The sequence below is a fragment of the Microcebus murinus genome, chromosome 9 (assembly GCF_040939455.1).
Source record: "Microcebus murinus isolate Inina chromosome 9, M.murinus_Inina_mat1.0, whole genome shotgun sequence".
NCBI classification, from domain to species: Eukaryota; Metazoa; Chordata; class Mammalia; order Primates; family Cheirogaleidae; genus Microcebus; species Microcebus murinus.
Genome location: NC_134112.1, coordinates 16,155,740 through 16,168,648, shown reverse-complemented (window position 1 = coordinate 16,168,648; position 12,909 = coordinate 16,155,740). Strand labels below are relative to the sequence as shown.

The window sequence follows — 12,909 nt, the reverse complement described above, 5'->3', positions numbered from 1 at the left end:
AAAGAGGCCCTTCTAAGAGCTGTAAGACAAAAGAAGCAAGTGACATACAAGGGAAAGCCAATTCGAATAACAACAGACTTCTCTAATGAGACTTTACAAGCAAGGAGAGACTGGGGCCCCATTCTCACTCTTTTGAAACAAAACAATGCCCAGCCTAGAATATTATTCCCTGCAAAACTAAGCTTCATATATGAAGGAGAAATAAAAACATTCTCAGACAAGCAAAGGCTCAGAGAATTCACCAAGACAAGACCAGCCCTACAAGAAGTACTTAAAACAGCGTTATGCACGGAACATCATAATAATAATCCACGGATATAAAAACAACCAAAACCCAAAGATATTAAAGGCCAGATATTACAATGGCTCAAGACAGAAATCATAGCAACATCATCCAACCCAACAGAAAGATCAGTAATCTACCTTACCTATCAGTTCTCTCAATAAATGTGAATGGCTTAAACTCTCCACTCAAGAGACATAGGCTGGCTGAATGGATAAGAAAATACAGGCCAAGTATATGCTGTCTTCAGGAAATACATTTAACCTGCAAGGATGCACATAGACTAAAAATAAAAGGGTGGAGATCAATATTCCAAGCAAATAGAAGCCAAAAGAAGGCTGGTGTGGCAGTTCTAATTTCAGACGATTTAGTTTTTAAACCAACAAAAGTAGTAAAAGACAAAGAGGGTCATTATATAATGGTGAAGGGCACAGTCCAACAAGAAGAGATAACAATTTTAAATATATATGCACCCAACTTAGGTGCACCCAGATTCATAAAGCAAACCTTACTGGAGCTAAGCAAATGGATTAATAGCAACTCCATAATCGCCGGGGATTTCAACACCCCACTGACGGCACGAGACAGATCCTCCAAACAGAAAATTAATAAAGAAATAATGGACTTAAACAAAACTCTAGAACAATTGGGTCTGACAGACATCTACAGAACATTCTACCCAAAATCCACTGAATATACGTTCTTCTCATCAGCTCACGGGACATTCTCTAAGATTGACCATATCCTAGGACACAAAGAAAATCTCAAGATATTTAAAAAAATAGAAATCATACCATGTACCTTCTCAGATCACAGTGGAATAAAACTAGAAATCAACCCTAACAGAAACTCACATTTCTACACAAAAACGTGGAAATTAAACAACCTCCTACTAAATGATTACTTCGTAAATGAAGAAATCAAGACGGAAATAAAAAACTTCTATGAAGAAAACGACAATGGAGAGACAAGTTATCAACTCCTCTGGGACACAGCTAAAGCAGTTCTGAGAGGAAAGTTTATCTCCATAAATGCCTATAACCAAAAGGCAAGAAGATCACAAATAGACAATCTAATGAAACGACTCAAAGAGCTGGAAAAAGAAGAACAGACCAACCCCAAACCCAGCAGAAGAAGTGAAATCAACAAGATCAAATCAGAACTAAACGAAATTGAAAACAGGAAAGCTATTCAGGAGATTAATAAAACAAAAAGTTGGTTCTTTGAAAAAATAAACAAGATTGACACGCCGTTGGCTAAGCTAACGAAAAGCAGAAAAGAGAAATCTCTAATAAGCTCCATCAGGAATAAAAAAGGAGATATCACAACTGATCCCAAAGAGATACAAGATACAATTTATGAATACTACAAAAATCTTTATGCACACAAACTGGAAAATGTGGAGGAAATGGACAAATTTCTAGAAACACACAGCCTCCCTAGGCTCAACCAGGAAGAAATAGATTCCCTGAACAGACCAATCTCAACAGCTGAAATAGAAACAGCAATTAAAAATCTCCCTAAAAAGAAAAGTCCCGGTCCAGATGGCTTCACACCTGAATTTTACCATACTTACAAAGAAGAACTAGTACCTATCTTGCAGAAACTATTCCACAACATCGAGAAGAACGGAAACCTCCCCGACACCTTTTATGAAGCGAATATTACTCTGATACCAAAACCAGGAAAGGATGCAACAAAAAAAGAAAACTACAGACCAATATCCCTAATGAATATAGATGCAAAAATTTTCAACAAAATCTTAGCTAACCGAATCCAGACACTTATCAAAAAATTAATCCACCACGACCAAGTGGGCTTCATTCCAGGGATGCAGGGATGGTTCAACATACGTAAATCTATAAATGCAATCCACCACATAAACAGAAGCAAAAACAAAGACCACATGATCCTTTCAATAGATGCAGAAAAAGCTTTTGACAAAATTCAACACCCTTTCATGATACGAACACTTAAGAAAATAGGCATAGAAGGGACATACCTAAAAATGATACAAGCCATATATGACAGACCCATAGCCAACATCATACTGAATGGGGAAAGATTGAAATCATTCCCACTTAGAACTGGAACCAGACAAGGCTGCCCACTATCTCCACTTCTGTTCAACATAGTGCTGGAAGTCTTGGCTACAGCAATCAGACAGGAAAATGGAATCAAAGGTATCCAAATAGGGGCAGAAGAGATCAAACTTTCACTGTTTGCTGATGATATGATATTGTATCTAGAAAACCCCAAGGATTCAACCAAGAAACTCCTGGAACTGATCAATGAATTTAGTAAAGTCTCAGGATACAAAATTAATACACAGAAATCAGAGGCATTCATATACGCCAACAACAATCTAATTGAGAACCAAATCAAAGACTCAATTCCCTTCACAATAGCAACAAAGAAATTAAAGTACCTAGGAATATATTTAACCAAAGAGGTAAAAGACCTCTACAGGGAGAACTATGAAACACTGAGGAAGGATATAGCAGAGGATGTAAACAGATGGAAATCCATACCATGCTCGTGGATCGGCAGACTCAATATCATCAAAATGTCTATACTACCCAAACTGATCTACAGATTCAATGCAATACCTATTAAAATCCCATCAGCATTCTTCACAGATATAGAAAAAATACTTTTACGCTTCGTATGGAACCAAAGAAGACCCCGAATACCAAGAGCAATTCTAGGCAACAAAAACAAAATGGGAGGCATTAATAAGCCAGATATCAAACTATACTACAAAGCTGTAGTAATTAAAACAATATGGTATTGGCACAAAAACAGGAATATTGACCAGTGGAACAGATGTGAGAATCCTGATATAAAACCATCCTCATATAGCCATCTCATCTTTGACAAAGCAGACAAAAACATGTGATGGGGAAAAGAATCCCTCTTCAATAAATGGTGCTGGGAAAACTGGATAGCCACCTGTAGAAGGCTAAAACAGGACCCACACCTTTCACCTCTCACAAAAACCAACTCACGCTGGATAACAGACTTAAACCTAAGATATGAAACTATTAGAACTCTAGAGGAAAAAGTTGGAAACACTCTCCTAGACATCGGCCTGGGCAAAGAGTTTATGAAGAAGTCCCCAAAGGCAATCACAGCAGCAACAAAAATAAATAAATGGGACATGATCAAACTACAAAGCTTCTGCACAGCCAAAGAAATAGTCATGAAAGTAAACAGACAACCTACAGAATGGGAGAAAATTTTTGCATCCTATGCATCCGATAAGGGACTGATAACTAGAATATACTTAGAACTCACGAAAATTAGGAAGAAAAAATCAAATAACCCCATTAAAAAGTGGGCAAAGGACTTGAACAGAAATTTTTCTAAAGAAGACAGAAGAATGGCCAACAAACATATGAAGAAATGCTCAACATCTCTAATCATCAGGGAAATGCAAATCAAAACCACAATGAGATATCACTTAACCCCAGTGAGAATGGCCTTTATCAAAAAATCTCCAAACAATAAATGCTGGCGTGGTTGCGGAGAGAGAGGAACACTCCTACACTGCTGGTGGGACTGCAAACTAGTTCAACCTCTGTGGAAAGCAATATGGAGATACCTTAAAGCGATACAAGTGAATCTACCATTTGATCCAGCAATCCCATTGCTGGGTATCTACCCAAATGATCCAGTGACACTCTACAAAAAAGACACCTGCACTCGAATGTTTATAGCAGCACAATTCATAATTGCAAGGCTGTGGAAACAGCCCAAGTGCCCATCAATCCAAGAATGGATTAATAAAATGTGGTATATGTACACCATGGAGTACTATTCAGCTCTAAGAAACAATGGTGATATAGCACACCTTATATTTTCCTGGTTAGAGCTGGAACCCATACTACTAAGTGAAGTATCCCAAGAATGGAAAAACAAGCACCAGATATATTCTCCAGCAAACTGGTATTAACTGAGTAGCACCTAAGTGGACACATAGGTGCTACAGTAATAGGGTATTGGGCAGGTGGGAGGGGGGAGGGGGGCGGGTATATACATACATAGTGAGTGAGATGTGCACCATCTGAGGGATGGTCATGATGGAGACTCAGACTTTTGGGGGGAGGGGGGAAATGGGCATTTATTGAAACCTTAAAATCTGTACCCCCATAATATACCAAAATAAAAAAAAAAAAAAAAAAAGTGAGACTCTGTCTCAAAAAAAAAAAAAAAACACTAAAGGAAAAAAGACACACAACTATAATAGAAGCAATAGCAATATTGGCAACTGAAGTCTCGATAATGAAAATCAGAAGATAATGTAATAACATCTTTAAAGTACCGAAAGAAAATGCCAACCTCAGCTTTTATGCCTTGCAATTACAGCCTAAAAATGAAGATAAAAATAATAGCATTTTCAGACACATACACACAAAAACTGAGAGAATTCAACTCTAAGAGACTTGTACTAAAACATAGTTTAAATGGAGTTCTTGAGCCGAAGGAAAGTTGTCCCTGATGAAAACACAGATATGCAAGAAGAATAAAGAGAAATGGATAAGTAAGCTAAGTGGATAAAAATTAATGACCATGGGTTGAATGTTAGCTGTACAATACAATAATATTTATATTGTTGTGTGGGATTTAAAATATATGTAGAATTAAAATGCATGAAAACCATAAAATGGAAGGAGGTAGGGGGTAAATGGAATTAAAATGCTCTGGATTTGTAGATTTTAAGGGAAGAGGCGAAAGTAAGTTTTGTTTACAAAAGCACATTTTTTTTTAATTATTTTTTTTATTTTGGTACATTATGGGGGTACAGATTTTAAGGTTTCAATAAATGCCCATTTCCCCCACAAAAGCACATTTTAAATATAAGAATCATAAAGGCTGTGAGTAAAAGAATGGAAAAAGTTATAAAGTACAAACACTGGACAAAAAAATTTAGATGTATCAGAAAAGATACATCTTCAAGAAGTATCATTATTAGAAATAACAAGGACATTTCATAATAAATATATCACTTTTATTGTGAGTCTTAGATTTACTGCGTGTCTTTTGTAAACACCATATAGCTGGATCCTGTTTCTTTAAGTCATTCTAACAAACTTTGTCTTTTAATTGGGCTGTTTACTCTATTTACATTTAATGTAATTTCTGATTGAAATTGTGTTTAATATATGATCTTAAGATTTGAAATCCTGAATTCTGCATAGCTGTCTCAGAGGAACCGGACAATTCCCCTCCTGTCTTGCCAAATGATCTAATGTCTCCGCATATTGGCATTGCTCACTCCAAGTTCTGCAATAGCGCCAGAGACTACAGAGACTAAGTGACTTACAAACACTCTCACTGCAAATGTCTGTAGAGAAAGGCAAGCCAGAAAGTGTTAGAATGGATATGGAGGTTAGCTAACCTACAGGTTTCGCTCTAAATTAAGTAAAGGGAATGAGAAAGTAAGAAATCCCAAAAGAGGAAAAAGCAGCTTTCAAGATGATATATTGGCAGAGAACCATGTGAGAAGAACAAAATTTCTTCATGGCCTCCCATCCTTTTTATGTCAAAATTCAGAAACTTGGGCCTAGGAGACTCACAATGTTTCCCCATGATTTATAATAAGTTGTGTGTGTGTGTATGTGTATGCATGTGTATCTGTAAATTCCATATAATAGTGCATTACACAACTCATAGGACTGTTGTGAGGGTTGAATTAAATGAAACAAGGGACAACAAGCATGTGGTGTAGTCCTCACATATAGAAGACGTTTAACATGCATTTCCGATATCCTAAAGAGAGCGATGATGACAGTTTATGATAAGAAAGAGGACTTGAGATAAGTGATATGTTATTGATTTTACTTTCTTCCTTCAGGAGTCAGCCCTACCAGGCCAATAGCTGAAGGAAAGGATGAGAAGAACTTATGGTGGCACACCGACTCTTGACTCAGATGCGAACACAGCATAATTTCATGTCTACCTGATGAAATTACTTTCCTACCAAGAAAAATAAAAGGCAAGTAGAGAGATAACACAAGTATAACAAGAGACAACCTCTTGCAGAGCCGTAAGAAAATGCCCACTTAAGTGGGTTGCAATTCTTTGAATTGTAATCCATGCCCACAAATGCAGAGACTCCCTGGATTTAAGTTATTATTATTTTTTAAAAAAACAGTTTTATTGAGGTATAAATTATATGCGGTAAAATTCAGCAATTTTAAGTATACAATTCAATGAGCTTTGACAAATAACTACAATGGTAACTGACATATAAAACATTTTCATCACCCCATATGTCCCTACATGCCTCTTTGAAGCCAATCCCTTCCCCTAAAACCTGGACCCCAGGCTACACTAATCTGCTTTCTGTAACATTAGTTTTGCCTTTTCCAGAAAAAAGAAATCATACAATATCTAGTTTTTGTGGCTAGCATCTTTTATTTAGTACAGTGTTTCTTAGCTTTTTTTGTATTACTATACCCTCAAGAAATTTTTCCTAATTCTCTTCTCCTCCTAATGAAATTTCGATACCACAGGTATATCTATATATCTGTGTATATGTACATACATACACACACTTAGATATAAAATTAATTTTTTTTCACACCTGAAGAACAATTTTTTGCCCCTTTGAGGAGGCAGGGCACTATTGCCCATTGAAAATACATCATTTAGTACAATGTTTTTGAGATTTATCAGTATTGCATGTATTAGGAATTGGTTCCTTTTAATTGTTGGGTAATATTCGATTGCATGAAGAAACATTTGAGAAATGAGTAAGAACAATTGCAAATGTGGTACAAAGGTCAGTGCATAATTCAGTTACTGTTCTTCCTCACATATGAGTCTCCCTGGTGTCAGTAAAGACACCTCTAGTGACATAATTGTTCATGTCAGAAATCTGAAGTGATCAAGACACTTCCCTTTCCCTCATTTCCCCATATCCAATCCGTCAAAGCCTGCCGATTTCATCTCTGGATTAATCAGGTCTCAAGGGATCAGACCTTGCCACTGTAACCCAGTACACTGTAGGCATGTAAGGATATTAATCTTTATCTTAAAAGAGATGAAAAACCATTGGAAGGGATTTAAATAAGGAATGTGACATGACTTGCTTAGTGAAATTAAAAGATTACTAAATCTTTTATAGAAAGTGATGAATTAGAATATGAACAATGAATTAGAAAGCACTGAGAGTATTTAAGGAGGGGGATCTTTCAGGAGTCCAGAGGAGAAATGACAGTGTCTCTTTTATGAATTTGCAAGGCATTTGAGGGCAGGGGATGGGAGAATTAGGAGACATGCTACATTTTCGGTGGGGCCCAGTGGGAAAAATTTAATTGAGGGCTCCCTGTTAGATGATCATCTGACTGTAATGAGAAATACAGGTAAAGCTTCCTATTGCTTGCTGCTGCCTGTCTGACTTAGTTGATATTTTGTCAAATTAATCAGTATCTTAAATGAGTATTTACTCTTGGGTCATTTGCTAATGAGTTAGAAGGAATTAGAGAATTAGAATCATGCCTAAAAGAAAAAGAAATATGCTGTGTACTTCATGCATCCACTCACCCTTCCATTCATCTTACAATTTTTCTCAGGGGTTACTGTGGTACTAGTGTCAATGTATCAGCTCCAGGTGGTCTGCAACCCTCCTGAAGTTTTATGCAAATTGTTTTGTCTACATACATATATACTTGTCTCTGGGGGCATCTTAAAGATTACAATTACATTTTTATTCCTATTAAAGATTACAAATCAATGGCTTATGGTGTTTTAGGTCTAGTGCATACAAACAGGCATATGACATAATCTTCATTCTTGAAGCACACAAAGTTTACGTCATGTAAACAGGTACACTACAAAGTCACTTTGTCAGTGCTATAAAGGAGATATGAAGAAAGCTCTGGGAGTTTGTCAGTTACCCTGATGCTTTGTCTCTTCCAGGAGACTTGGGAAGTATGGCTGGCCACAACATCTCCAGGAATTCCTCTTGCAATTCTACAATGATGCCCCACTTAACCCGGCTCTACTTCGTAGTGCTCATCGGAGGGCTAATGGGTGTCATCTCCATTCTGTTCCTGCTGGTGAAAATGAACACCCGCTCTGTGACCACCACGGCAGTCGTTAACTTGGTGGTGGTCCACAGTGTTTTTCTGCTGACGGTGCCTTTCCGCTTGACCTACCTCATCAAGGAGACTTGGACGTTCGGGCTGCCCTTCTGCAAGTTCGTGAGCTCCATGCTGCACATCCACATGTACCTCACCTTCCTGTTCTACGTGGTGATCCTGGTTACCAGGTACCTCATCTTCTTCAAGTGCAAGGACAAAGTGGAATTCTACAGAAAGCTGCATGCTGTGGCTGCCAGCACTGCCATGTGGGTGCTGGTGATCGTCATTGTGGTACCCCTGGTTGTTTCCCAGTATGGAGCTCAGGAGAAGTACAATGAGCATCACTGTTTTAAATTCCACAAAGAACTTTCTTACGTGTCCGTGCAAGTCATCAACTATATGATAGTCGTGATTGTCATAGCCATTGCGGTGATTCTCTTGGTCTTCCAGCTCTTCATCATCTTGTCGATGGTGCGGAAGCTAGGCCACTCCTTACTATCCCACCAGGAGTTCTGGGCTCAACTGAAAAATCTATTTTTTATAGGGATCATCGTTTTTTGTTTCCTCCCCTACCAGTTCTTTAGGATCTACTACTTAAAAGTTGTGGGCCATGCCAATGACTGTGAAAGCAATGTTGTGTTTTATAATGAAATCCTCTTGAGTATAACAGCAATCAGCTGTTGTGACTTGCTGCTGTTTGTTTTTGGGGGAAGCCGTTGGTTTAAGCAAAAGATAATTGACCTATGGAATCACATTTTGTGCCGTTAGCCACAGACTACGGTATTCATAATTACTTCCTTTATATTTGGAGTAAAAATGGGCACAGGGAACGTAAGAATGGTATTGCATTACATGATGCAAAACCGTGCCTTGATCTAGCCAAACAGAGGACTATACAACGTCAGAGCGCACTCATCCTGGTCCTTGTTTCATTCCTATGGTCTCTGAATGATGCCTATACAAAGACCAGGAATGCTGAATCCACCTGGAGTCTCAATTCTGCACTATTTTCCAATACAGAATGTTCTGCTTGGCCCATTCAGGCAACATGGGTCTAAAGAGTTTTAGAGTTTCATTACCTCATTCGAATTTCCTCCATTGGAAACATGGCCTTTTTTTAGGCTTTGGATTGGATGCAACTCTTTTCACTCTACTTCACCTTAGGAAGGTTGATCCCGGTCACAATTTAGCTCCAAAGGCACAAACTCTACTTGGCTAACGAGATGAGATGTCCCATTCATCTCACACCCTGACAAAAACAAATAAGATAAGAGAATGGTAAGAAATTTTTCTAGATTATCATAGCTCTGAAGGGAAGTCAATTATCTAAGAATCAAGCAAAAAGAACTCATGGCCTTCTGCTAAAACAAGATTTTCTAGATTTGTCCTTTGACAGGTCAGGTTTAAGGACCTGGGACTCAACTTCCTCAATATCACTAACTGCACTATTGCCCCCAAAATCATTCCAAAGTTTACAGAACACATATAAGTAATGGTAAAAATATAACTTAGAGAATATTCTTGCCTAATATACTACCAGGCATTAAAATGAATTCCCAAGGGAAGTGATTAATTTTTTTTCCTTTTCTGATTTTTGAGAGAATTTCTAAAAGTCCTAGGCCACAGTTGATTTAGATTTTCTTTGAGAAAAGAAAGTTATACTGAAATCTTTAGAGTTCCCTTACTCCCCTAAAGTTATGTGTTTTTAAATAAATGAAAACTAAATAAAAAAGGACTTTGGGGAAATATATTAAAAACTCCATTAATTTAGACCCTGTGAGATTAGGCTGCATGAAGAAGGTTTTCTGAATATTTGAGGAATGGATGAATAAACATACTTGAAAGTAATAAAATTATAATTCTTTAAAACATTACATAATTTGGTTTTCTTATCAAATTTGGAGTAAATTTTTGCAAAATTTGATTCATAGCTTGTGACATGTGCATGTTAAATTGATTTTATTTCAAGAACCTCTATTACTGGCTAGGTTGATACACAGGTTTTTGCTTTTTGGGTTTTTTCCTCCTCCCCATTTTTCTTTTTCCCTCAGTATTTCATACTCTCAAAACTTTCCCAGGAACCGATCCAGTTTTGTATTTAATGCTTCAGAAAACCTGAAGTAATTAATGATATGACAAGAAGAACTGAATGAATTAAGGGAACTTTTTCTTTTTCATCAAGGTAAATCTTCCAGATTTAAAGGTCTTTCTTAATTTGTTATCACTCAATAAATCCACAGTTTATCAGATGAATAAGAAAAACCTGTGTGAGTTTCTAAGAGTAAGAGAAATTAAATCTGAGGAAGAAAAAGTATCAATATAGTTCAAACTTGACTTGTTTCAAATTTTTTCCTGTTATAAATTTTCTTTTATCTTTCCATTTTCAAAAAGTTTTATTTATTTTATTTCTTATTTGTCTTTTGTTCCCATTTATTTTCTTAGTTTTTTTTCTTTCTCACGTTGACTCATAAAATTTGTAAGACAACTACTATGACCCATAAAAGTTTTGAGAAAATTTGTAACACCTGTAAAATAAATAAGAAAATAAAGAAACATAGAAAAATATTTAAATTTAAAAAGTTATTTGTGGGGATTTCATTAGGCTTTTTTTCTTATGTTAATATTGTCGCTATCATCATTTTATCTTGTAGATTGTATTATTTTCTCTCCCCGATTTTAGATATGTTGAAGTCAGGCAATTCTGGTTTTCTCTGTATGAATATATTATAATAAAGGGCCTATTTCTGTAGACCTGTAAGAAATATTACTCAAAATATAGAAATACGATATTCTACAACATATCTTATTCATCAGTATTGATAGAATAAATAAAAAAAAATAATTGGCCTATTTTCTATCTTTAATTGCTATTGAAATGAATCTCCCATGGGAGTGCAGATGATATTGGCCTTCAGAGCCATTGTTGGATATCACCATTACAAGAGAGTAATATAAATATTTCCGGGGGGTGCAGGGACTAGACATCTTGTCTTGCACACAACTCTCTGTACAATAAAGAATTATCAGGTCTTGATTCATATTTGAATGTTGTGCTGGACATTCATAAAGTGAAACACACTCAGAATAATGAGAGCAGTTATTGGGTTTTATTCAGTATTCATAAACACATGGTATCTTGGGTATGGTTTCAATTTTCTGGAAATGTAGCTATCATGGATATTAAAGGAAGATTTTATTTTATTTCCTTAGAACTTTACCAAGAGTTGTTAATGACTTTGAAAAATCATTAATGATTTATAGCAACACCATCTATGGCATTAAAATAGGACACAACACACCCGTAAGCAATATTAGTATTTAGGGAGATAGTGAATAAAGATGCCACATCAGATTATCTCTTTTTGTCCTTTCTTTTGTGATCATGTCTGAGTGTTTACACACTGAAAATGCATATTATTTTACTACAATTAACTTTTCCTTTCATTACTCACCTATATTACAATTAGAACATTATACATATGTTTACATTATTAGTGTAAGAAGGATATAAATTTCATTTTATAATGATAAAATTTTTTATGAATTTTGTTTTAGAATGGTAAAAAGCCTTATCAAATATTTGTGAGCCAAATCAAGGCATTGGGTCTGAGAAGGTTGAGAACCACTGAGAGACCACAAAGGGAGATTTACAAATTTTAACATATTTTTCCTGTTATTCCTATATTTTGTGAATACTTACCTCATCTTGATTTAATTCTAACTTATCTCTTTTGTTTCTACAGTGATTCAATGTAACTTTCAAGAAAATTCAAAGATAATATAGGCATGTATTTTCTTTAGTAAGAAAAAGGCATTTCTCTGAGCCTCATAACTCTTAGTGGCTCCTGGTCACTATCTACCAGATTTTGAACCCAAGGATAATAGTTTTTGAGGCCCAGAAAGATAGGTTGCTTCTGGCACCCATTAAAAGAGACTTTACTCAGCTTTTGTGTATTTCTTAATTTGCCTGTGAAAATGTCATGGAGTCCCCTGGCCTGCCTCCTCCACTTCATATGAATTAGGAAGAAAGAGACAGTTTCACTTACAGGTGAAATGGGCTTTGGGTGGAGTGATTCAGGAGGAGCTAGCAAATCCCTCCTGCCTCCCCAAATCCTCCTCCATGAAGCTGCCATTAAAACTGATTCTTGGGTTAAGATTCAGCCTTTTGGAAGCCATCTACTCTCAGTTGCAGCTTTTGGGTGTGAGGTTAGTGAGATGAACATTTGTGAAGCTGCTATAGCTTTGATTAGGTAGATTTTACCCACTTTCCTCTTATAACATAAAGCATCTGCCAAGCACTGTCACATCTATTAGGACTGCTAGCAAGAAGGAAACTTTCCTGGTGAGAGGGGTGACTAGAGAATTGTGTAATAGTTGGTAATGAGAGCTCTATGGTAAAGGGGCCCAGGGATGGCAGGTCTGCTTGGGTAGTGCTCAGCATGCCAAAGGGCTCCTGCAGGTCTCAGAAACCAAGGGAATCAGAAGAACCAGCAGGAAAAAAGGGCCTGGCTCTGGGAACCACCCATTGGGAGCAGG

At 36.6% G+C, this 12,909-nt stretch overlaps 1 protein-coding gene across 2 annotated transcripts in view; it reads left to right on the top strand.

The window, feature by feature from the left end:
- Window positions 1-11,939, top strand: part of GPR141 (G protein-coupled receptor 141) — a 66,534-nt gene extending 54,595 nt beyond the window's left edge. For both annotated transcript variants that reach the window (XM_012777580.2, XM_012777582.2), the window contains 2 exons: window positions 6,141-6,281; window positions 8,210-11,939. In XM_012777580.2, coding sequence (XP_012633034.2) covers window positions 8,224-9,141 — 918 coding nt within the window. In that variant the 5' untranslated portion in view covers window positions 6,141-6,281; window positions 8,210-8,223 and the 3' untranslated portion in view covers window positions 9,142-11,939. The remainder of the gene's footprint in view (window positions 1-6,140; window positions 6,282-8,209) is intronic.
- Window positions 11,940-12,909: the final 970 nt, after the last annotated feature.